A 27,336-nucleotide genomic window follows, 5' to 3' on the forward strand; every position below is an offset into this window, starting at 1 on the left:
CCATTTTCCAGGAAATATATGCTGCGTTTTGACAGCACTGATTCCTCTCTTCTGATTCAATGTCCTATGTAGGAAACACTTGAGGTTCTCTTTATGACGGCCTCCCCTTTTGTCTGTCTCACCACGTAGCTCAAGCTAGACTCTAACTCAGCATCTCCCTGCCTCAGCCTTCCAAGTGCTAGGATTACAGGACATTGCACCCTGCTCTCCTTATATCTTCCTGAAACTATAGCCTTCATGATCTTTCACGGTCCACCTTTAAGAAGTGACTAATCCTTGGGACTCCATCTATCTTTTAGTATCAGTGTATTCTCTTCAAGAAAATTGCTTAGTCCCATGACTTTAAATACTTTCTCTATACTCAAGATGCCAAAATGTATATTTCTAGTTCAGATCTCCCCCTTGAGCTTCACACACGCCTGCTTTTCTGAGAGACCGTTGGTCACACTGCCTGTGGCCAGGCACCTGGAAAGCAGCAAGATGCCTTTGGCTTTCTGTTTATCTTTCACATCCCACAACCTTTTGCTGCACCAAGTCCCCACTGTCTGTCCTCTATATTCATCTTCAATTTTTCTCCTTCTCCATCTTCATGAAGAACAAGCTCTGGCCCTTATTCTTTCTCACCTATTTATTTCCTCATTTCCCTTACTCATCAGCTGGCTTTTAGATCTGTATCACAAAAAAAAAAAAAAAATCCTCCACCCAAGGCCAGTGTCTCCAGTATATAACTCTGATCATATCATAAATGTAAGTTTTCCAATGCTCCCGGCCATTTGAAAAGTTAAGCTTGATACTCCTAACAGGACATTCAAGGTCACTTATAATCTGGCCCCACCTACTCCATCTTTATTTCCAGCATTTCTCTCTTTAAAATGATGGATGTTAACAACTCTCCCCCACATGTCTTGTTTCAGGTTCCATATCTTTGCTCACTTGAAATGAGTTTCCAGACTTGAGATATTTTTCATCTTGTCCTAGGCATCCGTAATTGTCCTTACATATGGAATGAAATGTACCTGTTAGTGTATAGGTTTTTGGGCATTCATCACAGGGTAGAGACCTTGACTTGATATTTTTAGCTTCTCGGCCTTTACTCCTCAGTAGAATGTGTGTTTCACAAGATGTCTCCTGGGTGAATTGATGAACGTACAATTAGCAAATCTAAAAGGGTAATGGCAGCTTAAGTAAGGTATCACAGGGCAATGTGTTGTTAAAAAAAAAAAAAAGCAAATGCTGTAAGTTTAGAGGACAAGAAGCCAATTGCAGTCCATTTAAGGACAGTAATAATTTTTTTGTGAGGGTGAGAACACAATAAAATTGGAATTGACAGGAAAAAAATTAAAAGAGGTACGGATGTAGGAAAAATGATGGCAAACTAGGGCTCCAACTACCAGTTGATTCATATGTGGAGCTATTCAAGTTCATTCAAAGAGAGTGTCAAAACCAGGATTGTGCAGCCAAAGACTACCAACTCAGGGGGGAAAGGACAAGTTCTGAACCAAACACAAATGGATTTTGCGGAGACACTGATAAAACTCTACCCAGAACACCTGCACTGTTCAGCTTAAGTGACCACACACTCATTTCGCACTTCCTCCATCCTACCTAATCTTTTATTCTGTTCTGGAGTCAGCCCAGGCTATAGAGTGCCACCCTGACTCAAAACAAAACAAACAGAAGAAACTAAACATGCAACAGAAATAAAAATCTTCAAACTTAGAAGCCTAAGGGACATCTTAACTGAGAGCTTATTGTTTTTGCAGGGGACCCACTTTTGGTTATAAGCAGCCACATCTGTTGGCTCATCATTGCCTGTGACTCTACTCCAAATATGTAAACCTGGTTACACTACAGCAATGCTCCCAGCTGTTTGAAAGTTTAAGACTCTCAACATGATCTGGCCCAATTTCCCAAGATCTGGCCCAGCATACTCCAGCAGCATATCTAACACCTCTCTCTTTAAAACGAGGGATTTGTAACAGTTATCCCAATGGAAAAGGTGGAGGGAGACTTCACACATTAAGGAAAAAACATTTAAGAAGTGATACAAAAAGACAGAGGGAGAGTAAATGAAATGGAACAGCCAGCAAGATGGCTCAGTGGGTAAAGGCTCCTCCCACCAAACTTGATGACCTGAGTGGAGTGTTCAGGAACCACAAGACAAACCAACTGGGGCACCACACACATGCACACATTAACACACAAAATACATAGAATGTAATTTTTAAAAAGAGAAATGAAGATGGGTGGTTGGAATTCACACCTTTAATCCCATCAGAGGCAGGCAAATCTCTGAGTTCAAGGCCAGCCTGGTCTACAGATTGAGTTCCAGGACAGCCAGGGCTACACAGAGAAACCCTGTCTAAAAAAAAAAAATAGAGAGATAGAGAGAGGGGGGAGAGAAAGGGAGAGGGAGGGACAGGAGAGGGAGGGAGAGAGAGGTGAAAAACTTAAAGGATTAAAGAACAGAATCTAAGCACCAAGTGATAATGTGAAGACAAAGTGACCTGAGAACTAATCAACAAGGAGAACCAAGCTAGAAATATGATGACTGTCTAGACTCAGGGACCAATGAGTAACCCCACATAGGGATTGGAGAATGTCTCTATGGGAGACCAAGGCTTAGAGTGAAAGACCAAAAGCCTGCTTCCTTATAAAGAGCCAAGAATCAGAAGAAGATCATAGAAGCCACAGGTCAATGAACCAGGACCTTCAAAATCTTGGGAGAATTAGATACCCAGACAGACTGTTAATCATATTTGAAGGTAGATTTAAGATGTACAGTATTTTTAGATCACACATGGTAGGCAGGCATGCAATTGTAGTGCTTTGGGAGGCTGAGATAGAAAGTTTGAGGCCATCTAGCTGTACCTGCCATCCACTCCTGACAAAAGAAAAGAGTATTTATGCCTGGTGTCATGGTGCATGCCAAGAACCCTATAATTCAGGAGGCTAAATCTCAAGGATTGTAAGAAGTTCCAGGCCAACCTATGCTATATATCAAGACCATGTCCAGCTCTTCTTTTCCATTTGAATCTTTATAGTGTTTTTAAAGATTATCTGTATATAATACTTTGATGAAAACAAGAACTATGGCCATACTAATGCTCTTCGTATAATTCATCTTGTCTGATTAAAATAAGGGTATTTCTCAACAGCCTGGGAACTTAGTTCACATTCCCACCTAAAAAATTGCTTAGCTACAGACACATCTGCTTAAGTGCAGTTTGGTAGATATATGGAGTACAAGCATGGGATGAAAAACTTCTAAACACTTCAGAGTGTACTGGCCACCCCTGGCACATGCCTACAGTCCTGGCTAGTACCCGATAACTCAGGTGGCTGAAGTAAGACAAATGATTTGAGTCCATGCGTCTAAGAAGTGCTACATCCAAAGGGGGAAAAAAAAATCTGGAGGTCATATGTGGTATGTAAGCAAAAGTAATTGACACTTGCCTATCTAGTACTATCTGTCCGTGTCTCTCTTTGGAAAAAAAAAAAAAGCAGTTTCTATTGTACCTATAATGTGTAGCAGTTTACTCCCAGAGATTTAGTAGCTTTAAACCACAAACATTTCATCTCACAGTTTTGCTGAGCCAGAAACTAGAGGTTGATGGTGGAGCTGAGCTACATGACTCAGTCTCACACTGTTGCAATCAAGACTAAGGTTGCATTCCTCTGAAGTCATGCTAGGGCTGAACATCTTCAGTCAATACAACAACTCACTTGCATGACTGTTGGCAGGAGGCCTTGGTTCCCTAATGACTGTTCTTTCCCATGTGGGACTTTCTGCTGATGTATCCTCATGGTATGGCAGCTGACTTCCCCCAGAGGGAGTGATCCAAGGGAGAGTAGAGAGGGAGCTTCAGGTTTTTATAATGACCCAGTCTCAGCAGGTGTATGCTTCAATGCACTCTAATCGTCAGGAGGAAGTCACTAGTCTCAGGAAGAGGAATTAGGCTCCATTTCCTAAAGTGGTGAGTCAAGGCTATGCACAGTTTAAAATCACCATACCCATCAGTACTAAATTATAGGAATGTAGATTAGAACACTATGTGTGCTTTATTTATGACTGCTTAAACCTGTTACTTTAAAAAAAATATATTTATTATTTGTATTTTATTTACATTGATGTTTTGCCTGCATGTATGTCTGTGTGAGGGTGTCAGATCTCCTGGAACAGGAATTATAGACACTTGTGAGCTGCCATATGGGAGCTGGGAATTGAACCTGGGTCCTCTGGAAGAGAAGCCAGTGGTCTTAACCACTGAGCCATTTCTCCAGCCCTTAAATTTGTTACTTAATTTTTTATTTTGATTTTGTTTTCACCTTTTTTTCTTTTCTTTTCTTTTTTCTTTTTTTTTTTTTTTTTTTTTTTGCTTTTTGGTTTTTCAAGACAGGGTCTCTTTGTGTAACAGTGCTGGCTGTCCTGGAACTCACATTGTAGACCAGGCCTGCCTTGAACTCAGAGATTCACCTGCCTCTGCCTCCAGAGTGCTGGGACTAAAGGCATGCACCACCACCCACAGTGTTTGACATATTCATTTACAATTTCTCTATATAAATATACATCAATTCATTTTGCCAAGTGAATAAGAGAAAAGGGAAACAAGGATTGAAAAGGTTGAAGAGAGTGATATTAAAAATACATTCCAATTTATCCTCATGTATTTTTTTTTAAATTCAGGGAATATACTTCTGTATCTTATGTGTATGGATTTTTTTTAAGATTTATTATGTATGCAGCGTTTTGTCTGCATGTATGCCTGCACAACAGAAGAGGGCACCAAATCTCATCACAGAAGAGGGCACCAGACCATGTAGTTGCTGGGAATTGAACTCAGGACCTCTGGAAGAACTGGCCAGCCAGTGCTCTTATTGGCTGAGTCATCTCTCCAGCCCTGTGTATATCCATGCATGTCTGTGTACCACTTGCATGCCTGGTGCCCATGGAAGCCAGAGTGGAGCATTGGATAGGACTAGAGTTACGGAGATCGTTGTGAGCCACCATGTAGGGACTTGGAATTGAACCCAAGTCCTCTGGAACAGTAGCTGGTTCTCTTGACCACTGAGGTATCTGTCCAGGCCCTGTGTATATATATTTTTGTCAAACTGTACCAAATTGGTCTGCCTTTTATACTCTGCCTTGTTTTTCTTCTTCTTGAAGTTAGAATTGACATATATTGGTATGGACCTACTCATTTGATCAGAATAGTTATAGCAGGGTGGGAAAAAGGATAATCCATGCCTAAGTTATCTTTATTGTCTACTTCAAGATCCATATTTAGGAAAAAAAGTACAACATAATACCCATACCATATCCTAATAAATTTGGAGGCCTGTGTCACTTTGGCTGAGTTTTACAAAGATATCACAGTCCCCACTACAGAAAACTGAGATGGTCCTAGCAGACTTCAAAGTTCCAACCTCAGTCACTGCAGAAACCTCATCTTGTGTTTCTCATCTCTAGCCCCACCTCCTTCCAGTCCTGCTGGCCTCCTTTCACTGCTACAAGTGAGCCAAGCTCTTCTCGACCTCAGGACCATGCATTTGTAGAGTGTATTCATTTATTTTTAGGGTGCTGAGAGTTAAACTCAGGGCCTATGTTAGGCAAGTACTCTACCAATGTTATACTTCCAGCAGGCAAATAACAATTCAAAAGATAGAGATAGCTCAGAGAGTAAGCATACTTGTTGCCCTTGTTTGTTGTTGCTGTTTTGCTTTTTGAGACAGGGTTTCTCTGTGTAACGATCCTGGCTGTCCTGCAATTTACTATATAGATCAGGCTGGCCTCAAACTTAGAGATTCGCCTATCTTTGCCTTCCAGGTGCTGTGATTAAAGGGGTGCTCCCCTGCCGCCACCACCGCTACCCAGCATACTTGTTGCTCTTGGCAGAGGATCTGGGTTGAGTTCCCAGTACCCACATAGTGGCTCACAACCATCTATAGCTCCAGTTTCAGAGGATCATGTAGCTTCTGATCTCCTCAGGCACCAGGCACACACATACATGCAGGCAAAACATTCATATGCATAAAATAAAATAAATAAGAATTTTTTAAAAATGACAGCTGCTTGCAACTCCAGTGCCAGGTGGTCTGATGTTATCTACTGTCCTCTGTGGGCACTTGCACTCCTGTGGCATACACTCAAAGGGACGCACTCACATACACATAAATAAAAATAAATTATTTGGGTAATAAAAAGGCTGTATAAGCTGGAAGAGTGCTTGCTTAGCATGCAAGAGACCCTGGATTCTATTTCCACACAGCATATATACCTGATGTGCAATGCACGGCTGTGAGCACGGGGGGGGGGACGACGACACACGACACAGACACACACAGACACAGACACAGACACAGACACACACACACACATACACACACCACACACGGACCAGCCGGAAGGGGCGGAGCCAGACGCGATCCCGCCTTCGGACCGCCTCTGCTCCCTCGCCCCGCCCCTCCCCCGCCCGGGCTGCCATGGCCATTCCCGGCATCCCCTATGAGCGACGGCTTCTCATCATGGCGGACCCTAGAGATAAGGCGCTTCAAGACTACCGCAAGAAGCTGCTAGAGCACAAGGAGATTGACGGCCGTCTTAAGGAGCGTGAGTGAACCTTTCCACACTCTCTCATGCCTAGACCCGCTTCGGTCTCTAATGGAGCAGAGGCTTCGGCTGAGCCCGAAAACAGAGCGCCCCGCTTGGGAAGGCCTGAGTCCAGGGACAAGGCGCTTTGTCATCCTGCCCCGAGCTGGGGTGCAGCACCGCCTCGACTGTGGAAATGGCCCAGTCCCTGTCTGGATGGCATAGGGAACAGCCACAGTTCTGAGGTGGAGAGGAGGGCAAGACTAGAGGAGTGAGGATCAAGTGAGCTGGGGACATATCCCAGGTGCAAGGAAAGCAGCATTGGAGTCTCGGGACCCAGGGACAGGAAGACGCTTGGGTCAAAGAAGCTCCAGCAGGATGTGGGACTCACTGAGCAGAAAGGCGGTCATGAAGCCTTAAAGAGAAAGGGCCCAGTGGCTGTAGTTACCTTTCTGGTTTTTCCTCAGGCTTCATACTAGGTGCCTAGTACGCCTATCCTGAGCATTTGCGTTTTGAAAAGCCTGCATTGTTGAATTAGATGAGAAAAGACCGCAGCCTATATGATTCGTTGAAGAATTGCGTTGGTTGACTTTATTTAGTATAGACAACCAGAGAGTGAGCTTGTGTAGCACTGAAAGATCTGATTCACAGATTATCATTAGTTTTGTAGCAAATCCGAAGGTGGAAGGATGTCATATTTTGTGGTTTAATACGGTGGGTATGGGACCTGCATAAAGTGAAAGACGAAAGTAAGCATTTTAACGCAGTTATTGTTTAATTTAAACTGTTGACATTCTATTATTTCAGTAAGGGAACAGTTAAAAGAACTTACCAAGCAGTATGAAAAGTCTGAAAATGATCTGAAGGCACTACAAAGTGTTGGGCAGGTAAGCTATAAAGTATGCAAGTGAGTGGATAATTTGCCTTCTTTTTAAGCTGCTGGCAAAAGGTAATGTGCCTTTTTTCTTTCATAGATTGTGGGTGAAGTGCTTAAACAGTTAACCGAAGAGAAATGTAAGTTAAAAAAAAAAAAAAAAAAAAGCCCCAGTTCCTTCCCAACTTTTGGAATGCCTATTTTAGTTTGATTTGAGATCAGGTGCCACTGTGTAGCTCAGGATGCAGCTCATTGTGTAGAACATGGTGGTGTTCTTGAACTCACAAGAGATCTGCCTGCCTTTGCTTTCCCAGTGCCAAGATTAAAGGCGTGTGGCATCAATGGAAGATGTTTTAAATTTTGTTACATTTCTTTGTTTGTGAATGTGTGTGAGTGAGGGTGTGTGTTCGTGTGCTATAGCACACAAGTGGAAATCAGAGGACAACTTGTGGGAATTGGCTTTCTCCTTTCACCAAGTGGGACCCAGGGACTGGACTTAATCATGTCAATGGGCTTGGTTGTAAGTGCCTTTATTTGATGAGCTATCAGGATAGCCCTGTAATGACAGCAATGCAAGAAGCTTGTGTTTTCCATGGCTAGATTTTGTACTTACTATTCTTGGAGGTGAGAAATAAAACTACACAAACCATTGATGGAGATATATTTGTTTTCTAACTTTGTTTTTCAATTTGTTCTTTCTTCTAGTCATTGTTAAAGCAACAAATGGACCAAGATATGTAGTAGGTTGTCGTCGTCAGGTAATACTTTCCATTTCTGTAGGCTTTGTAACTGAAAAAAAGAGTACTCTCATGTAAGTCACTTAATTCTTGGATAGGCATTGTACCCCTAACTGCCAAGAGTGGTTTGTTCAGACACAGCAAATGATTAGCAAAGCCTGGATTCAAGTCATAGATTTTGCTCCTAAAATTTCTTCATCCTTACTGTCTCACATTTTTTAGTCAGATATGAGTACTTAGAAATCATTTTAGGACTAGGAAAAGATTGCTTTAATTTAATGCCTTTCTTGAGGGTTAAAAGTGTTAGGCTAGCTGGTCGTTGGTGGCACACGCCTTTAATCCCAGCACTCTGGAGGCAGAGGCAGGCGGATCTCTATGAGTTCGAGGCCAGCCTGGTCTCCAGAGCGAGTGCCAGGATAGCCTCCAAAGCTACACAGAGAAACCCTGTCTCGAAAAACCAAAAAAAAAAAAAAAAAAAAGTGTTAGGCTATCAGTTACCTGTGTTTTACATTTAAATATTAAAATATGCTGTTTATAGGCTCTACAGTAGTTAATTTTATAGGTCATTAAGGTCAGAATAGGCAAATTGAAATACCTTTGAATTTCATTTTGTAGACATCAGAAAGTGCCAGCAGGTAGCTTAGAATGACCCAGTAGCCTTTGCAGTCTATATACCATTGTATGCTTTAAGAAGCATTGACTGGAAGACTTTTTCTGAGTATCATATTGAGTTTATGTTTTTGTTGTTGGTTTTGTTTTATGCAACTGTATCTTGTTATGCAGCCTATATTGACTTTAAACTAACAATACTGGTGCCTCAGCTTCCTGAGTGCCAGGGTAACATGTATATGCTATTATGCCAAGTTCAGGTTTTAAAACATTGATAAAGCATGACTCTAGAATAATATTTAACATCGAGACTAAATCTAATCTTAGGATTTCAGCATATAGCGGGACAGTATTCTAATCAAATATTACAAGTTTGGGGGCTGGAGAGATTGCTTAGCAGTTCAGGGTACTGGCTTCTCTTCCAGAGACCTCAGGTTTGATTCCCAGCACCCACAAAGGGGCTCACAACCATCTGGAACTCCATTCCCAAGGGATCTGACATTGTCTTCTGGTCTCTGCACCAGGCACAAAGGTGTTAACAATGTACATGCAGACAAAACACCCACATACATAAATATTTAAAAATATTGTAGACCTAGGGTCGGGGATGTAGCACAGTAGCAGAATATGTGACAAGCATGTGAAAGACCTGAGGTTCAACCCTCATAATGGGCTTGGCTTTTTCAGAAGTGAGGGAGATGTGAGCTTGGGTCCTTCCTCTTGAAAACAGCTCTTACAAGCTGAGCCACATCCTTACTTCATTTTGAGATGACTAAGGTAACACCATTCTCTCCTGGTGTTATTTTGTGCCTACCTGGTCACTTCTCAGCCTTCCACCCAAACAACCACATTCACCTTGATAATGCTTCTGGGACTGTCCACAACCTTGATCATGTTCCAAAGGTATTATATAGTGTCTGGAAGATACTGATGGGGCCTGTAAAAGAAGCAGATGTTACTAGGCAACTCCAAATCCCTTACTAATCTTCCCCATTCCTCCAGTCCTGATGTAATTAATGTTTTGTCTTGCAAAAATTCTGTGCCCCTGTGCTTGGGCACCAAGAAACTTTGCAGAGATGAGAGCCCATTCTTGGTCTAGCCATTAATAAAGGACTCGGCACTTTAATTGATTTAGTCAGTGCCATTATCAGTAACTATCTTGCATGGATCATTTCATTTTTGTTTTAGGTATTTTTAAAAAATAATTTATTTAAATTTATTTTTTGTGCATTGGAGATACAGACAGTTGTGAGCTATCATGTAGATGTTAGGAATTGAACTTGGGTCCTCTGGAAGAACAGCCAGTGCTCTTAACTGCTGGGCCATCTATCTCTCTATAATTTCAGTTTTAGTGAGCACATTCTCCTAAATTTGTAACTCATTGTAGAATCTTATACAAGTTATGATTCTGAAAATGTAATGGCAAACAAATTTTGAAACCATTGGAAAGTAACTTTTTATTTTTGACAAATGCATCAAAGTTGACTACAATAGCCTATAAGTTACTATGTAAAGGTGTGCTAATAAAAATAATAAAAATATTCAACCTAAGGTATTCAATATAAGGTCTGTTGTATAAAAGTCAAGGTAGTTTGAGCTTTTTGTTTTGTCTTTTGCATTCTGGTTTTGTTTTGTTTTGGTTGAGACTGGTTTTGGTTTTTCAACACAGGGTTTCTCTGTGTAGTCATGTCTGTTCTGAAACTCATTCTGTGGACCAGACTGGTCTTGAACTCCAACAGTTCTTCTTGCCCTGCCTCCCCAGTACTGGGATTAAATGCATGCACCATCACCATAGGCTTGCCTTCCTTTTTATTTTGATGAAAGTCTCTTAAGAGGAAACAATGGTTTCCTTATCTTTTATGATTATGCATATAAATATTTTCTTCTAAAAGATTTTCAAAATATATTTAATGGATACACTTACAAACTGCACCCCCCCCCAACATAAATATTTTGGTGCCAGTTCCCAAAGTAACTTTTTTCTATAGATTTTTGAATCAAAATAATGAATAAAATTATATTAAATAATGAGTCTTGAGAATAAAATTCCAAAGTCTATCCCTTCTTCAAAAACATGGCCACTTTAATGGATAAAGATACTTGCTACCAAGCCTGACCACATGAATTCAATCTCAAGAACCCATGATAATGGTAGAAGAAGAGAACCAATTCCTGCACATTGTCCTCTGACTATATATGCACACTATTGTTACACACACACACATAAATGTTAAAAGTTTAAAAAACTAAAAGGGCAATTGTTACCTCAAGTTTTATATATTAGTGATCTCTGATTTCATACTGAGGTTGCACAAAGAACACTCTTATAAGGGTCACATAGAAATAACTTTAAAGAAGTTACTTCTTTATTGGCTGTCCTTTTTTTTTTCCTTGTTTTTTTGTTTGTTTGTTTGTTTTGTTTTGTTTTGTTTTGTTTTTAGTTTTTCAAGACAGGGTTTTTCTGCATTGCTTTGGAGGCTGTCCTGGAACTTGCTCTGTAGACCCAGGCTGGCCTCGAACTCACAGAGATCGGCCTACCTTTGCCTCCTGAGTGCTGGGATTAAAGGTGCAGCTTATTGGCTGTTCTATTAACAGGGCATTTATAATGTAATCTTTGTGTTTTCTATGATGTATAAAAATATATATGACTTGTATAGTGTTTCCCTTTTAAAATGTTTGTGTAACACTTTTTGTTTTATAAAACCAGCTTGATAAAAGTAAGCTGAAGCCAGGAACAAGAGTTGCTTTGGATATGACTACACTAACTATAATGAGGTGGGTTTCTTATTGTTTAGTTTGTTTCATTTTCAGATGGAAAGTTTTCTAAAAATACAGGATTTGTGCAGTCATCAAAGATTTTACTACTTCTTACCATTTACTTATTTACTAAATTAAATATTTTTAGAAAGTACTTACAGGTGCTTGCATAAGTAAATTGTTTATACTTACTATGTAAACTGAGAGGAAATAAGTCTTTTGAAAGAAGAACACCTGATTTTTTCATTTTAGGTATTTGCCAAGAGAGGTGGATCCTTTGGTTTACAACATGTCTCATGAGGACCCTGGAAATGTTTCTTATTCTGAGATTGGAGGGTTGTCAGAGCAGATTCGGGAGTTACGAGAGGTGAGTTCTATTTCTCTATCTGAGACTACTGCACTACTGCTTTTTGGATACCTGAAGAGAGAAACACAATGCAAAAATCTTTCTTTTTAGTTTGTGTATATTAATATATTTGAAATTCTGACTGAGAGTAGCAGTGAATTTTAACTATCGACCTAGTTAGTACTTGTTATTTTGGAGATGTTTAGTGTTAGGAAAATTCCTCTTGTGGCAAAAAAGAAAAAGGAGGTGAAGAAAAGGGAAAGTGAATAATGATTGATATAATCTAATGCCCTTGCCATTTATAGTTTTTACTGTCTTTAGTGTACCTAGGTCAGAGCACATAGGGCAACCCACTATGTGGTTTTTTTTCATAAAGACAGTAATATTGACATCTCAGTATAATAGGAATTATTGTTACCTTTGGCGTGTATGTTTTTATTTATTCAAACTATTTTCAAACTATTTGTTGCACTTTAGGAAAGTACTGGCTATAGAAGTCACTTAAAGTTTTTAGACTTTTTTTTTTTAATTTAACTTTTTGGGTTTTTCTATGTAGCCCTGGCTGTCTTTGTAGACTAGGCTAACCTCAAATTCACAGAGATCCGGCTGCCTTTGCTTCTCAAGTCTAGAACCACCACCATCCTGCTCAATTTTTAAGCCTTTTTTTTTTTTTTTTTTTTTTTTTTTTTTTTTTCGAGACAAGGTTTCTCTGTGTACCTTTGGAGCCTATCCTGGCACTCACTCGCTCTGGAGACCAGGCTGGCCTCGAACTCACAGCGATTCGCCTGCCTCTGTCTCCCGAGTGCTGGGATTAAAGGCCTGCGCCACCAATGCCTGGCTAATTTTTAAGCTTTTAAGGGATGGAATCAGGTTAGGATTGCCTGGTCTTGTAACCCAGAAAGTTACATTGTGGTATTGATTTATTTTCCCTGTTGATAGCCTAAGTATGATGAATGACTGAGAAGGGTTGGGAGTAGTTCATAGTGGTTCATAATTTTTAGGCCTAAGCTCATTAAACTTTCTGAAAAGTATAGGCTCCTTGGGCTGTTAAGAGAGCCTTGCCAGTAAACGTGCTTGTCATACAAGCCCGGTAACCTAAGTTTGATCTCTGGGGCACAGATAAAAGAGAAAAGCAGAACTGACTCCATAAAACTCTCTTCTGATGCCTGCAAGTAAGCAGTGGCATATCTGCCAACTCCCCATCAATGCACATGTACGTGCTTGGATGTACAAGTGCGCATAGACACACAAACACCCGCGCGCGCGCGCGCGAGAGCTTTTTATCAGATATTTTAGAGTGTTGGTGGTTTTTGTTTTTCTCATGCTCTTATGGGCATAGTTGTCACATAGATGTTCTCGTCCTTTCTCTCTTTCTCTCTCTCTCTTTGTTTTGTTTTTTGAGACAGGGTTTCTCTGTGGCTTTGGAGGCTGTCCTGGAACTAGCTCTTATAGATCAGGCTGGCCTTGAACTCACAGAGATCCGCCTGCCTCTGCCTCTGCCTCTGCCTCTTGAGTGCTGGGATTAAAGGTGTGTGCCACCACCGCCTGACAGACGTTATCTCTTGTAGTTGATATTATAAATAAATTGGACAGCCAGATCCTCTTGCTCTTTCATCCTTTTCCTTTTCTTCCTCTTCCCCTTTCTTCTTCCTCTTACTTCTTCTTCTTCCTCCTTTTATTTTTCTTCCTCCTCTTCCTCGTCTTTTCTCTTTCCCTTCCTCCTCCTCCTCCTTTTCCTCCCGATCCTCCTATTTTTTTCTCTTTTCTCCTTGGATACAGTGTTTCATGTATCTTGGGCTAGCATTGGATTCACTGTATCTGAAAGTGACCCTGAATGTGTGACCCTCCTGCTTCCACTTTCCTAGTACTGAGGTTATAACTCTTTACTACACACTCTTATGCAAAGCTAGAGATAGACCCCAGGCCTTGGCCATGATAGGCATGCACTCTACAACTGAGTATATGTCCAGCTCTTCTTTTTTCTTTCTGTGAATTAAAGAGTGGAAAATAGAACTGGTTTTTGTTTAAGGCTGTGATACAGTACCAAGAGAGGAAATTTTATATCTTTTACTGACAATTTATGACATAAAAAAAAGTTCCTTGTTTTTGTGACTATTTTACATTATGTTCTATAAATTATTAAATATTTTATTCTTTGCTGATTATTATTATTTTATTACTATTATTATTTTCTTATTTTACTTCATCTGTTTATTTATTGAGGCATGGTTTCTTTGTGTAGCCCTGGCTGCCCTGGAACTCACTCTGTTGACTAGGATGACTTCGAACTCACAGAGACTCACCTGCTTCTGCCTCCTGAGTGCTGGAATTAAAGACGTGTGCCACCACTGCCTGGCTATTATTGTTTTAATACTGGCAGTTCAACTTAGTACTTCACATATGCCAGGCTGATGCTCCACCACTGAGCTGCACTCTAGTTCTTTTTCACCTTGTCTTTTGAGTCAGTGTCTCAGTAAATTACCCATTCTGGACTTGAAGTTGCAATCATCCCGCATTGGCCTTCTGAGTAGCGTGGATTATAGGCGTATGCCACCAGGATCAGCTCCTCTGATTTCTTTATAGTATAATTTTTATTGAAGTGAAATGTGAACCTGATAAATGCACAGGTTTTACGTATGCATTTCTAATACAGTTTTACAAGTATATACTTGTGTATAATCAAATAGCTTGTTTTTTTTTTTTAAGAATTTATTTATTTATTTATTATGTATACAACATTCTACTTCCATGTATATCTGCACACCAGAGAGGGCACCAGATCTCATAACAGATGGTTGTGAGCCACCATGTGGTTACTGGGAATTGAACTCAGGACCTCTGGAAGAACAGTCGGTGCTCTTAACCTCTGAGCCATCTCTCCAGCCCAATCAAATAGCTTGTTAAAACCATTTTTAATTCTTTAATTTTAAGATCTTAAAACCAATACTATTTAAGTCATTTTTTAATAGTATGGAAGTGTAGTTCTCTTATAAATTATATAACATGGTATTAGACTTTAAATATTTTAAAATATATTAAATTTTTTTATTGTTTAAGAAACATGCAATTTCTCTTCCAGGTAATAGAATTACCTCTTACAAACCCAGAATTATTCCAGCGTGTAGGAATAATACCTCCAAAAGGCTGTTTGCTGTATGGACCACCAGGTTGGTATGAAATTATCTCTACCTTTTCAATAAAGGAGTAGATGAAGGAATGAAAAAATAGTGAGATAGGAATTTAACGTAGGCAATTCCAGTCTCCACTCTATTGAGAGTGAGAATGGTAAGGGTTATGCATCTGCTGCTCCCTCGCTGTGCCTTGTACCAGTCCATGTAACTCTCTATGATAGTCCTTAAACTGCAGTTAAGGGACATGGATATTCCCAACACAGGGGGATGGAGCCTTTGAGGTCAGAACTACTGTCGTCAGACTAATATATTATTGGGCTCTTTTCTAGTGTTGACATGATGGTACAAAGGCATTGTTGGTAAAGTTGCTCAACACTGGCATGCAACAGTACTAGTAGTCACTGTTCTTAAATACCACAGACTTGCAGTGTAAGCAAAATGGCTGTTTTACTCTGAAGTGTTGCTACTAGAGGGATAAAGATTAATTTTATTAAATTTTCACCCTTGAACATTTTGTATGATAAAATGGGAAAAATATATATAAAGTATGTCTGTAGGACTGCATGCTGAAAAGTATAGTGTGTTTAGGAAAAGCAATTGAGTGCCATCTGAGTGAGAGGCTTCACATGGAAAAGCTTTTACTCGAAAGGACAGACTGCTTGTTGCTTACTGATGATTAGATATTGGTTATTCAGACTAGCAATTGATTATTTAGCCTGCATTTTTTATGGAATGATTGAAATGAACAATACAAACTCAAAATTTGAGTTTGTCATAAAATTTAAGATAGCAAGTGAATTAGAATTTTTAGAAACTATTTTAATGAATGTGTGTCTTAGCGTTTCTACTGCTGTGATAAAACACCAAGACTGTACACAACTCAGAGAAGAAAGGGCTTATTGCAGCTCTCAGGTCACACTCCATTTCTGAGGAAAGTGGGGACAGGATCTCAAACAGAACAAAAACCTGATGATGGTGGCAGGAGCTGATGCAGAGGCTATGGAGGAGTACTACACTGGCTTGCTCTTCATAGAGCTAACATAGCCTGCCTTCTTTCTCTCTTCCTTCCTTTTTTTTTTTTACTTCTGTTTTGGTTTTTTTGGAGACGGCTATCTCAGTATAGCCCTGACTGTCCTGGAGCTCATTCTGTAGACCAGGGGGCTTTCAACTCAGAGATCCTCCTGCCTCTGCCTCCCGAGTGCTGGGATTAAAGGCGTGCACTGCTGCAGCAGCCAGCCACCACCACCACCCAGCAGAAATAGTTTTTAAAGAAAAAAATCAGTATGCATAGCCCATATTGTAAGAATTTTTTTATTTATTTCTAAAGTTCTGTATGTATTATGCTTTGAATTACAAGATGAGATGCACTCACACCTAATTAGAATGGCGCTTATAAAAAAAGGAGTGAATGAGTGAATGGATAACAGGTGTTGGCAAAGATATGGAAAAAAGAGAAATTTTGCATTACTGATAGGAATGTAAATTGATGCAGCCATTTTAGAAAACAGTATGGGTTGCTTCAGAAAATTGAAAATAAAACTATTATGTAACTTAGCAGTCTTGCTTTTGTGTACGTGTGTGTGTGTGTGTGTGTGTGTGTGCGCGTGTGTGTGTGTGTGCGCGCACACGCAGTGCGCGTGTGTACAAAAGGTACCTGAAATCACTATGTTGAAGAGACATTTGTACCCCCATGTTCATTGTAGTGTTATTCACGATAGTCAAGATAAGAAAAACCTCAAAATCCCTCACATTATGAAAGGATAAAGAAAATGCGCATTATGTACACAGTAGAGTATGGTTTAGTCTTCAGAAAGAAGTAAATTCTGCCATTTGTGTCACCATGGATGAATCTTGCAATGACACTAAGTGAAGTGAGCAGGCCCAGAAAGACAATACCACATGATCCATGATCTCACTTGTGTGGAGATTCTTGAAAGTTAAACTTGTAGAGAATGGTTTATTTAAGAGTGGTTAAGGAAAGATAGATGAGTTGAGTTTACAGAAGATTACAAAAAATATTAACTGCTGCTGTATTCTCACCTCAAATAATAAGCATAAGAGTTGATAGATACATTAATTAGCTTAACTTAATCATTCTACAATATGTACATACACCAGTGTCATATTTTTATTTTTTACAGTTATTTCCCAATTAAAATCAGGAAGGATATTTCAAATTCAAATTAAATTTTTAATATTGAAAGTAAATTACTTTAGATTTTTAAACAAATTCGATTTAGGATTTAGCTTCAATTTTAGAAAACTTATTACCAATAGAATTAGGCTGTTGCTTTATATGTCTGTGTGTATCTGGGTATGTGAATGCCATAGGTGGGTGAGTACCCATGAGGCCAGTTCTGAACTCGAGTTGCAAGTGATTGATTCTGAGCTGTCTAACAAGGTGCTAGGAAGTGGAGTCTGGGCCTTGGGAAGACCGGCAAGCACTCTTTACCACTGAGCCATCTCTCCAGCTCCAAGATGATGTTGTTGAAAGGCTTTTAGAAATGGTTCTGCTTTTAACCTAATGACATTTGATATTTCTAGGCACTGGGAAAACACTTTTGGCACGAGCTGTTGCTAGTCAGCTGGACTGCAACTTCCTAAAGGTAAGAGGAAATTCTTTTGTAATTATTGAAATGAAATTTATTTGAACTGTCTAATTTATATTACTATTTTTCTTTTAATCAGGTTGTATCTAGTTCTATTGTAGACAAGTACATTGGTGAAAGTGCTCGTTTGATTAGAGAAATGTTTAATTATGCCAGGGACCACCAGCCATGCATCATTTTTATGGATGAAATAGATGCTATTGGTAAGAATGATACCTTTTAAATTTTATCATCAATGTTTTTTGTAAGTGTTAGGGGAAGTTATTTAAAAATGGAAAGAACCAAAAGGAGAATATTGCCAGCTGGTGGTGGTGCACGCCTGTAATCCCAGAACTCGGGAGGCAGAGGCAGCTGGATCTCTGTGAGTTTGAGGCCAGCCTGGCCTACAAAGTGAATTCGAAACCCCTGCTCTCCCCTCCAAAACTCAAAGAACCTCCTGCCTGACCAGTAGTTATGACTTTCATGAAGTCAACAGCACAGTGAGTGTGCATTCTCAGGGTACCTGCCTGGATAGGACTTTCAGAGGCTGGAAAGTGTGACCAGTTTTAGTAAATAACCTTGAGCAGCAACAAAAACTATTCCAAAGTCATTTCTCACTTAGTGTAATTCTGTTTAATTTCTACTTAGTATTTTTAACATGGGTACTATTACATTGTTTTATTAAATGATGGGCACAAAGCAAAAGGAGTAATATGTATATATTTTCAAATTTATTACTTTAGGTGGCCGTCGGTTTTCTGAGGGTACATCAGCTGACAGAGAGATTCAGAGAACTTTAATGGAGGTAATATTTGGTAAAGAGGATATATATATATATATATATATATATATATATATATGCAGTTACTTATTAATGAAACAGTGAAGATTGCATATTTGAAATTGAAAGTGTATATAGCAGTTTAGATGAAGAATTAAACATGAAATTTGAAATATTGCCAGGAATAAACACATCCATGTATCATTATCCCTAATAAGAAAAAATTACTAGTCTGTTGTTTGGGATGATGGCTCAGTGGATAAGAGTGATTGCTTTGCAAGTATGATGACCTGAGATAAAATCCCCAGCACTCAGGTAAAAAACTTTGCTTGGCAGTTGTACACCTATAACGCCAGCATAATGAGGGGTGGAGATAGAATTTCTGGGACTTGCTTATTTGATTACTGTCAGAGTAACTCCAGGTTCAATAAGAGACGTTTCCAGGGAATAAGGCAGAGAGGCAGAGTAGTACACTGGCATCCTTCCACTGGTGGCCTCCAAAATGACAAACCCCCCCCCCCTACACACACACATATTACATCTACACACATACACCAAAGAAGGAAGTAACTGTTGCTGAGGAACAAGAAAAGATGGGAAAGGTTGATAATGGGCAAGAAAGAACAGTTGTATTGTCTGTTAGGGTACTGGAGGATCTCTATAAAAATCAAGTAATGTGTGTATTTCTGAACAGAAAGAAAAAAATATTTTCACCTTAAAGAAATAAGTGAGGAATATGTATGTTTCACCTGATTTAAATGTTATACATGTATGCATGTATTAAAACATACAGTACCATCTAAATGTGCAGTTTTAGTGTTAAAGAGGGAAAATGAAGAGAAAAATGGATACTAAAAAATTAAGTTGTTAGTCTGGGCTTTGTGGCACACACCTTTAATCCATCACTCAGGAGGTAGAGACAGGACAATCTATTTGAGTTTGAGGCCAGACTGGTCTACAAAACGAATTCCAGAACAGTCGGGGGTGTTACACAGAAGCCTTGTCTTGAAAAGTCCAGTAAAGTTATCTGCAAAATTCTACTTGGTAAGATTGCACTATTCTATAGATTTTTTTTAATAGTTAACTATTCAGATGTACAAATTAATCCATCTTAAGCATATGGTTTTGTACTAGTTTGGTGATGGATGGCATGAGTAAATTACAGTTATGCTTGTGGTTACTCTAAAAACTTCCTTGCTCTTTTTTGCTAAGACTGGTAACTAAAATAGATTTTTAAAAATATTTTTTGGAGCTGGACATTGGTGGTAGCACACACCTTTAATCCCAGCACTAAGGACGCAGAGGCAGGCAGATCACTGAGTTTGAGGCCAGCCTGGTCTACAGAGCAAGTACCAGGAAAGGCTCCAAAGCTACACAGAGAAACCCTGTTTCGAAAAAAAAAAAGTTTTTTATTCTTTGACAACTTCATACATAACGGTGTATCTTCACATCTACCCTTACTTTTTCATCCCCACTTCTTCCAGACACTCCTGACACCATTCCACCTTAGTATTCTCTTTCTTTTTAATAAATCACGGAATCCAGTTAGTGTTTCCTGCTTGAGCATTGGCAACCTACTAGGGGCCACACCCTTGAAGAAAAACTTTTTTCCCAGCTGTCTTTATCAATTACCTTTAACTCCTCATGAGCCCACTAGTTGTGTTGGAATTATTGACTGGCTTGATCTTGGGCAGGTAATCACAGCCACTGTGAGCTCATGACTGCAATTCCATTTCACACCCAGAAGATCCCATTTTCTGGCTCTTCTTTTCACCCCATCTTTCACAATGGTGTCTGAGCCTGGTATGGTGGACTAGTTTGAATAATGGAGACGATAGGTGATAAAATGAAGAAGGTTCATAAAGCAAGATCCCATTTGCTACAAATGAAAACTGAAAGGGGAAAACTAAACACAAAGCCTTCACTTCTAATAATTTAGAAATAAAGGAACCAGACCCTCACTCAGCCCCTGCTTTAGCAGCCATGACAGGCTACAGAAAAGACACGTAGGCCTCTGACACAAGGAAACTCCAGATCCTCTGGCCTCCCAGAGCCTAGGGCCAAAATTGAACACAAAGAAACTCCAGACTCCCCCATCCCCAGCCTTCTAGGTACTTGGTTCCTGGGAACTGTTTGGCCACAAAAGAAACTCCAGGGGAGACCAAAACCTCCCCTATAGTCTCCAGGATACCGTTCTGAAAACTATTGGTATCTATGAACAACAGGCCACCTGCAAGTAACAAGAAAAAGCCATAGAGACCACAGAATGTTCCCTCTCAGTACTGACCAATGAGAATACCTGGTACACGGGTATTTCATGGCCAAAATATGACTTTGAGAAATTTTCCTGATTGTTCCCAAATGTCAACCAATCAGAAACCAACCTGTACCTACTGATGTAATCCTGTAACTTTTGTCTTTAAAACCTAGCAGTAGACAGGGAACTTCACTCCCTCTGGAGGCTGCTGTGTCAGCTTGCTAGACGGGGTCCCTCCCACGGAAGGATAAACAATTTAATAAACCTCGTGCATTTGCATTGGTGGTGGTCTGTCTCCCTGGTCTCTTTGGGTAACCTTATGACTCGTGCACAATAGGAACTAGGTAGCACAGATCATTCAATTTTAATTCTTTTTTTTATTGTAGTGTTTGAAAATCATTTTTTTTCTCCTTTTTTCTGTTTTTTTTGTTTTTTCGAGACAGGGTTTCTCTGTGGCTTTGGAGGTTGTCCGGGAAGTAGCTCTTGTAGACCAGTCTGGTCTCAAACTCACAGATATCTGCCTGCCTCCGCCTCCCGAGTGCTGGGATTAAGGACATTTGCCAACACTGCCCAACTTTAAAATCACTTTTCACAAATTATATTGATCCATTCAGAAGATGAGTAGTTTTGCTTTTGCATTTTTAGACAGGCAGGCTAAGCTGTCTTCTGTGTAGCCTCACTAGCTTGGAGCTTCTAAGGACCAGTCTGACCATGAACTATATACAGTACTTTAAACTTAAAATATAGTCTTTGAAACCTTAAATTGGGGTCCTGGGAGTATAGTGCAATTGGTAGAGTTCTTGGCTATCATATTGGGTGTGGTCCCTAGCTCTAAATAAACATGAAGCTCTGGGTTTCGTCCCAGCTCCAAATAACCAGTTTATGTGACCCATGGCTGTAATCCAGTTCTGTGAAGGTAGACTTCGGAAAACCAGAAGTTTCGGAAAACCAGAAGCTACATAGGAAATTTGGAGCAAGCCTGGGGTACATGAGACCCTGTCTCAAACCAAACCCCAAACCATAAGATGTATTTTAGAACAACACAATATTAGTGTTATTCATATAACCAATAATGTTTTCAACTAGCAGTCATCATCTGTTAGCTAGTTATCTTAATAATTTTATTTATTCATTAAATTTTGTGTGTATACACATACATGCATGTGTTTGGTAAAGTCTGTGTCTTAATTTTTTATTTAGTTACTAAATCAAATGGATGGTTTTGATACTCTGCATAGAGTTAAAATGATCATGGCTACAAACAGACCAGATACACTGGATCCTGCTTTGCTTCGTCCAGGAAGATTAGATAGAAAAATACGTGAGTTGCTTTCTTATCTACTCTGTTTCTCTCTGTCAGGTTTTTCTTCTTACCCTCCTTCCTTTCATCTTTTTAAACCAACAACTGGAACGCAAAATAATTTCTTGTTATTTTCAGATATTGATTTACCAAATGAACAAGCAAGATTAGATATATTGAAAATCCATGCAGGCCCTATTACAAAGCACGGTGAAATAGGTAAGAAAGTCGAGTGTACATCTAGTGAATAAAGCACAGCATTATGGGACAATACTCTTGGTTTGCTGTTTGTTTATAGTTTTTTTGAGACAGGCTTTCTCTGTGTTGCCCTGGCTGTCTTGAAACTTGTTCTGTTGACCAGGCTGGCCTTGAACTCAGACATTTGCCTGTCTCTGCCTCCTGAGTGCTAGAATTAGAAGCATGCATCACCATGTCTGGCTTGAACATAGCTTTATATTAAACAAACATGATGGTTTTAATTGAGTAAATTTTTGCTGAGCATATAGTGAATGAAGTAGCATTTAGTGCTAAGAATGACATGGCAGTGAGTGAAACAAATTCTGGCCTTTAGGAAACTTTCATTGTCTCAAAAAAAAAAAAAAAGGTGAAATAAATCACAAATTAGATGGTGCACCTCATTGCCTTCACATCTTTTTTTGGGGGGTGGGGGGGGTCAAGACAGGGTTTCTCTATTGCTTTGGAGGCTTGTCCTGGCACTCACTCTGTAGACCAGGCTGGCCTCAAACTCACAGAGATCCGCCTGCCTCTGCCTCCCAAGTGTTGGGATTAAAGGCGTGTGCCACCAATGCCTGACTGCCTTCACATCTTGCTGATATTTTTTGACTAAAAATTCAGAAGTCTGTCTCCTTGATTTCTGGTTTACTTTGCAGCATTTTTATTTAGTTTTAGTTGTTAATGTTGCAAAATAGCAGCAAGGGTAATACTAATCAAATTCAAATGAACTAGTCCATTTAAATTTTCACTGTGGGCAAAATTAACATTGGGTCTTTAGTATTACTTTATCTTATTAACTTCTATTTTTTTTTCCTAAACAGATTATGAAGCAATTGTAAAGCTTTCAGATGGCTTTAATGGAGCAGACCTGAGAAATGTGTGTACTGAAGCAGGTGAGACTACAAAGCATATTTTTACCACCGATAATATTGTAAATTTATCTAAAAGCAGAGCTGCACCCTGGCAGAATTTCAGTGTTGTGTTGTGTTTTATTTTGATTTCAAGAAGTAAAATGAAATAGCATGAGGAGAAAGTACCACTATAGTAGTCAATTTTGATTTCTTGTAAGGGGTCTTAGGGAAACCCACGAAATTCCTTTGAGAACTGTGGGGCTAAAAGATGGAGCCTAGAACATTTATTTACCAGCATTCCTCTCCCAGTGGACGAAATCTGCTCTTGGGGGTGTTATCTCCTAAGCACTTTCTGATGCCCACAGCATGATGTGGAAAGACTGAATTGCAGGACCAATTCCATGGGTATTTGAAAGATTTACCTTAAAAGTTTGTAGCCCTGCAATTTGTTTAAAATAAAGTTTTTAAATACAATTTTGGATTTTTTTTTTTTCTTTTTTTTGAGACCGGGTTCAGGGTTTCTCTGTGTAACAGTCTTGACTGTCAAGAACTTGCTTTGCAGACCAGGCTAGCCTCAAGCTCACTGAGATCTGCCTGCCTCTGCCTCCCGAGTGCTGGGATTAACAGCGTGTACCACCACCACCGCCCATCCTAATTCTGGATTTTTTGATACTAGTTTTATTTTTGGTGATAAGTGACTTTGAAGCCCTACCCAGGTAGAATCATTTAGTCTTCTCTTTCCATTCAGAATATTCAAACCCAAGACATGTCTGTGTTTGTAGTTTTTGTAGTTACTATTTCAGTGTTAATAAGTCAGCTAAAAATGATTTGAACTATCTAGGATAATTTATCACATTCCAAAATCTGTATCAAACTGCATTATTATTGTTATTATTATTATTATTATTATTATTATTATTATTATTATTATTAAGGATGGCTTTGGTAAAATTGGAGTCAAAAGAAGTACTGTGATTTTTAAAGGCTGATGCTATCAAATTTTGATAAGTGCTTTTTTCTCTTACATTGAAAAATGTTTTTGGTTTTTGATTTTTTTTAACTGATTGATAGAATTTTCACATTAATGGAGTCATATATTTTTATACATTTATATGTTGTATAATACTTAGGTCAGATTAAACTTACCTGTCTCCTCAAACATGTAACTTAATTCATGGTGAAAACACCTAGAATCCGTTCTTCTTCTTTGTTTTTTTGTTTTGTTTTGTTTTGTTTTTTCCCCCAAGACAGGGTTTCTCTGTGTAGCTTTGGAGCCTATCCTGGCACTCGATCTGGAGACCAGGCTGGCCTCGAACTCACAGAGATCCGCCTGTCTCTCCCTCCTGAGTGCTGGGATTAAAGGCATTCACCACCAATGCCCGGCAGTTTTGGGTGTTATTTTATTAAGAATTACTATAGAGGGCTAGAGAGAGGGCTCAGAGGTACACAAAGAAAAGGTTAAGAGTGCTGGCTATTCTTCAGAGGACCCAAGTTCAATTCCCAGCAACCACATGGTGGCTCACAATCATCTGTAATAAGATTTGGTGCCCTCTTCTGGTGTGCAGGCATACATGGAGGCAGAACACTGTATACATAATAAATTTTTTTAAGAAAAAATAAAAAAGAATTACCATTGGACACAAACACTATACAATCCATATTTAAATATTCAGATACTTGTGTTATGTGCTTCATTTAAAATATAATACTTACTCTGCTTACAAAAATATTTGAAAGGAGTGACTTTTAATAATCTAGCACTGTTGGCTCAGAAGCAATAACTATACATTCTCACAGAATTAAGATTAGTTTTCCTTCACCTTTTCTTTTGAGAGCAGGTCTTGACATGTTTGCCCAGGCTGGTTTCAAACTTGCAATCCCCTAAGTGCTGAGATTATTGGCATGTGCCACTGTTCCCAGTCTGGTTTTCCTAATGATCTAGAATTCACACCCGATAAACTGCAATTTTGTTTTGTTTTCCTCAGGTATGTTTGCCATTCGTGCGGATCATGATTTTGTAGTTCAGGAAGACTTCATGAAAGCAGTCAGAAAAGTGGCTGACTCTAAGAAGCTGGAGTCCAAACTGGACTACAAACCTGTGTAATTTACTATCAGGGTTTTGATGGCTGCATGACAGACATTGGATTAATATAAAAATAAAGTTAAGGAGACTAATGTATGTATTGGCAGTGATCTCATTAAAAGTGAATAAACATGTATGAGCAACATAATAGTATGTAATTTAGTAATTCTTTTAAAATTGATACAAAAGAAAGTTGTATGTTAATGTTGAATTTATTGCAGCAATATTTACAAAAGACATATTGAAGCTTTTCATATTTGCTTTGTGAGCATTTTGTACAACATTCAAATGGTTTGAGATAGTACGGGAGAGCATTTACTATGACTTATTTTGTACTTTGTGTTCCTCATCCTGGAAAAATGGAATAAAATGTTTTAGTTGTCCTATATATATTCTTGTATTTTCTAAGAGCACATTTATTCTAGTCTTTCTGGTTCGGTAAGTAAATATTTTGACAGCCTGGATGAAATTGAAAATTAAGATAGGGCTTTGAATTTTATTAAACAGCACTCACAAAGTTCACAAAATTGTCTGCTTGTATACGTCTTAGATGTGCATTTGTATCTTCCAAGAAGTACTTACCCTTCACCTACTACAGTTAGGCTATTTGATGGTTAATTTTAACTTGTTTATGATTAGAAATACTGCTTATAGTTAATTTGCTTTATGTGAAAAAAATAGTTTTCTTTAGAGGCTGTTGTGTTCTGGATCTAGGAATGATCTGTATTACATAGATAGATACGTAATTTTGCATATACATGATTTTCAGACATGTATCATTTTCTAGGCTCACCAATGAAATTTTATAAATGTGTTTACTTTAGGGAATGTTAATGTCAGAAATGTTGAACAGAAATTCTGTAACCCGTAGACAATTATTTTTGATTTCATGTGGCAATCAAAATTATATAGGGAAATCATCATTGCCTAAAGATTGAGATTATTTATAGTTAGAATATTTAAATAAAGGGCATCAAACTTCAGTTTCATAAATACCAAAAAACCAACCATAAGTGACCTGGGTAGCTACCTAATTATTTTTCCCTTTCTTTCACTGTGTGGATTAGACTTTGCCTCAACTCACAATCTCCAGCCTCTGCCTCCTAAGTGCTGACATTAAAGACATTCACCACCATACCTACCATCGGATTACATTTATGAAAAATTTCTAGCAGGGTATTCCATGTGTTTTATAATCTTTTTTTGTTTTTAAAGATTTATTTATTATGTATACAGTGTTCTGCCTGCAGGCCAGAAGAGAGTACCATATCTCATTACAGATGGTTGTGAGCCACCATGTGGTTACTGGGAATTGAACTCAGGACCTCTGGAAGAGCAGTCACTGCTCTTAACAGCTGAGCCATCTCTCCAGCCCCCAGTGTTTTATAATCTTTAAAGCTGAGTATTAGTTTATGTAGTACTAGAGAACAGGGAACACTCAGACTGGCCACCTACTTAATTATTGAACAATTCTACTTCTGTTTGTTGACCATCTATCATACATGAGAAGATGAGAGGAAGTCTAAGTTAAATACCCATATAGGCCTGATACTTTTTTTAAAAGGATGATTTTTAATAATAGTTAAGTCTCAAGGTCTCTAGAAAGTACTCTTAAAAATACAATGAAAAAGCCGGGAGGTGGTGGCTTTAATCCCAGCACTTGGGGGTCAGAGGCAGGCAGAGATCAGCTTGGTCTACAAGAGCTAGTGCCAGGACAGCCTCCAAAGCCGAAAAGAAACCCTGTCTCGGAAAACCAAAAACAATGAAAAAACCCTGTCTGGAAAAAACAAAACTCCAACAGAAGCTCCCATACACATACACTATCATGTTATATATTGAAATCTAACTCAAAGCAAGAAATCTTAGTTAAGCTATCATTTGTGATGACTTTTTCTATTTATCATTTTCTGAGTAAGCGCTCCGGAGTATTCCTAAGAGACCACTTTAAATTGTTTTAAGGAAATGGGTATCTCGTTTTCTGCGCAGTCTAACATGAATTTAAACTGAGCTCTTCCGTTTTGGGTTATAACTTTCCCCACGGATTGGGCAGCGTTCCTGGAGGGCACCGAGAAGGGACTCATCCCCGGGAAGGCCTAGCTGGCCTGACAGCAAGCGGCCTCCACCCGGGACCTCGCCTCCCTTCCTCCGGCCGCGGCCCCGCCCCGCAGGAGGCCCCTCCCCCCGCGTCTGCGCGCTCGC

At 39.2% G+C, this 27,336-nt stretch overlaps 1 protein-coding gene across 2 annotated transcripts; it reads left to right on the forward strand.

Moving 5' to 3' along the window:
• The first annotated feature begins 6,461 nt into the window (after positions 1–6,461).
• Positions 6,462–25,525, forward strand: Psmc6 (proteasome 26S subunit, ATPase 6). Of its 2 annotated transcripts, XM_027389293.2 has the most exons (14): positions 6,462–6,610; positions 7,397–7,476; positions 7,564–7,603; positions 8,169–8,221; positions 11,517–11,584; positions 11,819–11,933; positions 14,992–15,079; positions 17,588–17,649; positions 17,732–17,855; positions 18,375–18,436; positions 21,870–21,990; positions 22,108–22,188; positions 23,025–23,096; positions 25,040–25,525. In XM_027389293.2, exons 1-14 carry the CDS (start codon positions 6,484–6,486, stop codon positions 25,156–25,158), a joined length of 1,212 nt encoding a protein of 403 aa, XP_027245094.1. In that variant the 5' UTR covers positions 6,462–6,483; the 3' UTR covers positions 25,159–25,525. The 2 variants fall into 2 exon arrangements, with proteins under 2 accessions (XP_027245094.1, XP_027245095.1); XM_027389294.2 differs by lacking the exon at positions 22,108–22,188.
• Positions 25,526–27,336: the final 1,811 nt, after the last annotated feature.

Source organism: Cricetulus griseus (assembly GCF_003668045.3).
Source record: "Cricetulus griseus strain 17A/GY chromosome 1 unlocalized genomic scaffold, alternate assembly CriGri-PICRH-1.0 chr1_1, whole genome shotgun sequence".
NCBI classification, from domain to species: Eukaryota; Metazoa; Chordata; class Mammalia; order Rodentia; family Cricetidae; genus Cricetulus; species Cricetulus griseus.

What these genes read in the sequence shown, in the direction of transcription:
- Psmc6 (XM_027389293.2), top strand. Translation starts at nt 6,484, where the DNA reads ATGGCCATTCCCGGCATCCCCTATGAGCGACGGCTTCTCATCATGGCG. An exon ending in AGATTCGGGAGTTACGAGAG is followed by an intron (nt 11,934 to 14,991) that starts GTGAGTTCTATT and finishes TTTCTCTTCCAG; the next exon opens with GTAATAGAATTACCTCTTAC. An exon ending in GGATGAAATAGATGCTATTG is followed by an intron (nt 17,856 to 18,374) that starts GTAAGAATGATA and finishes TTATTACTTTAG; the next exon opens with GTGGCCGTCGGTTTTCTGAG.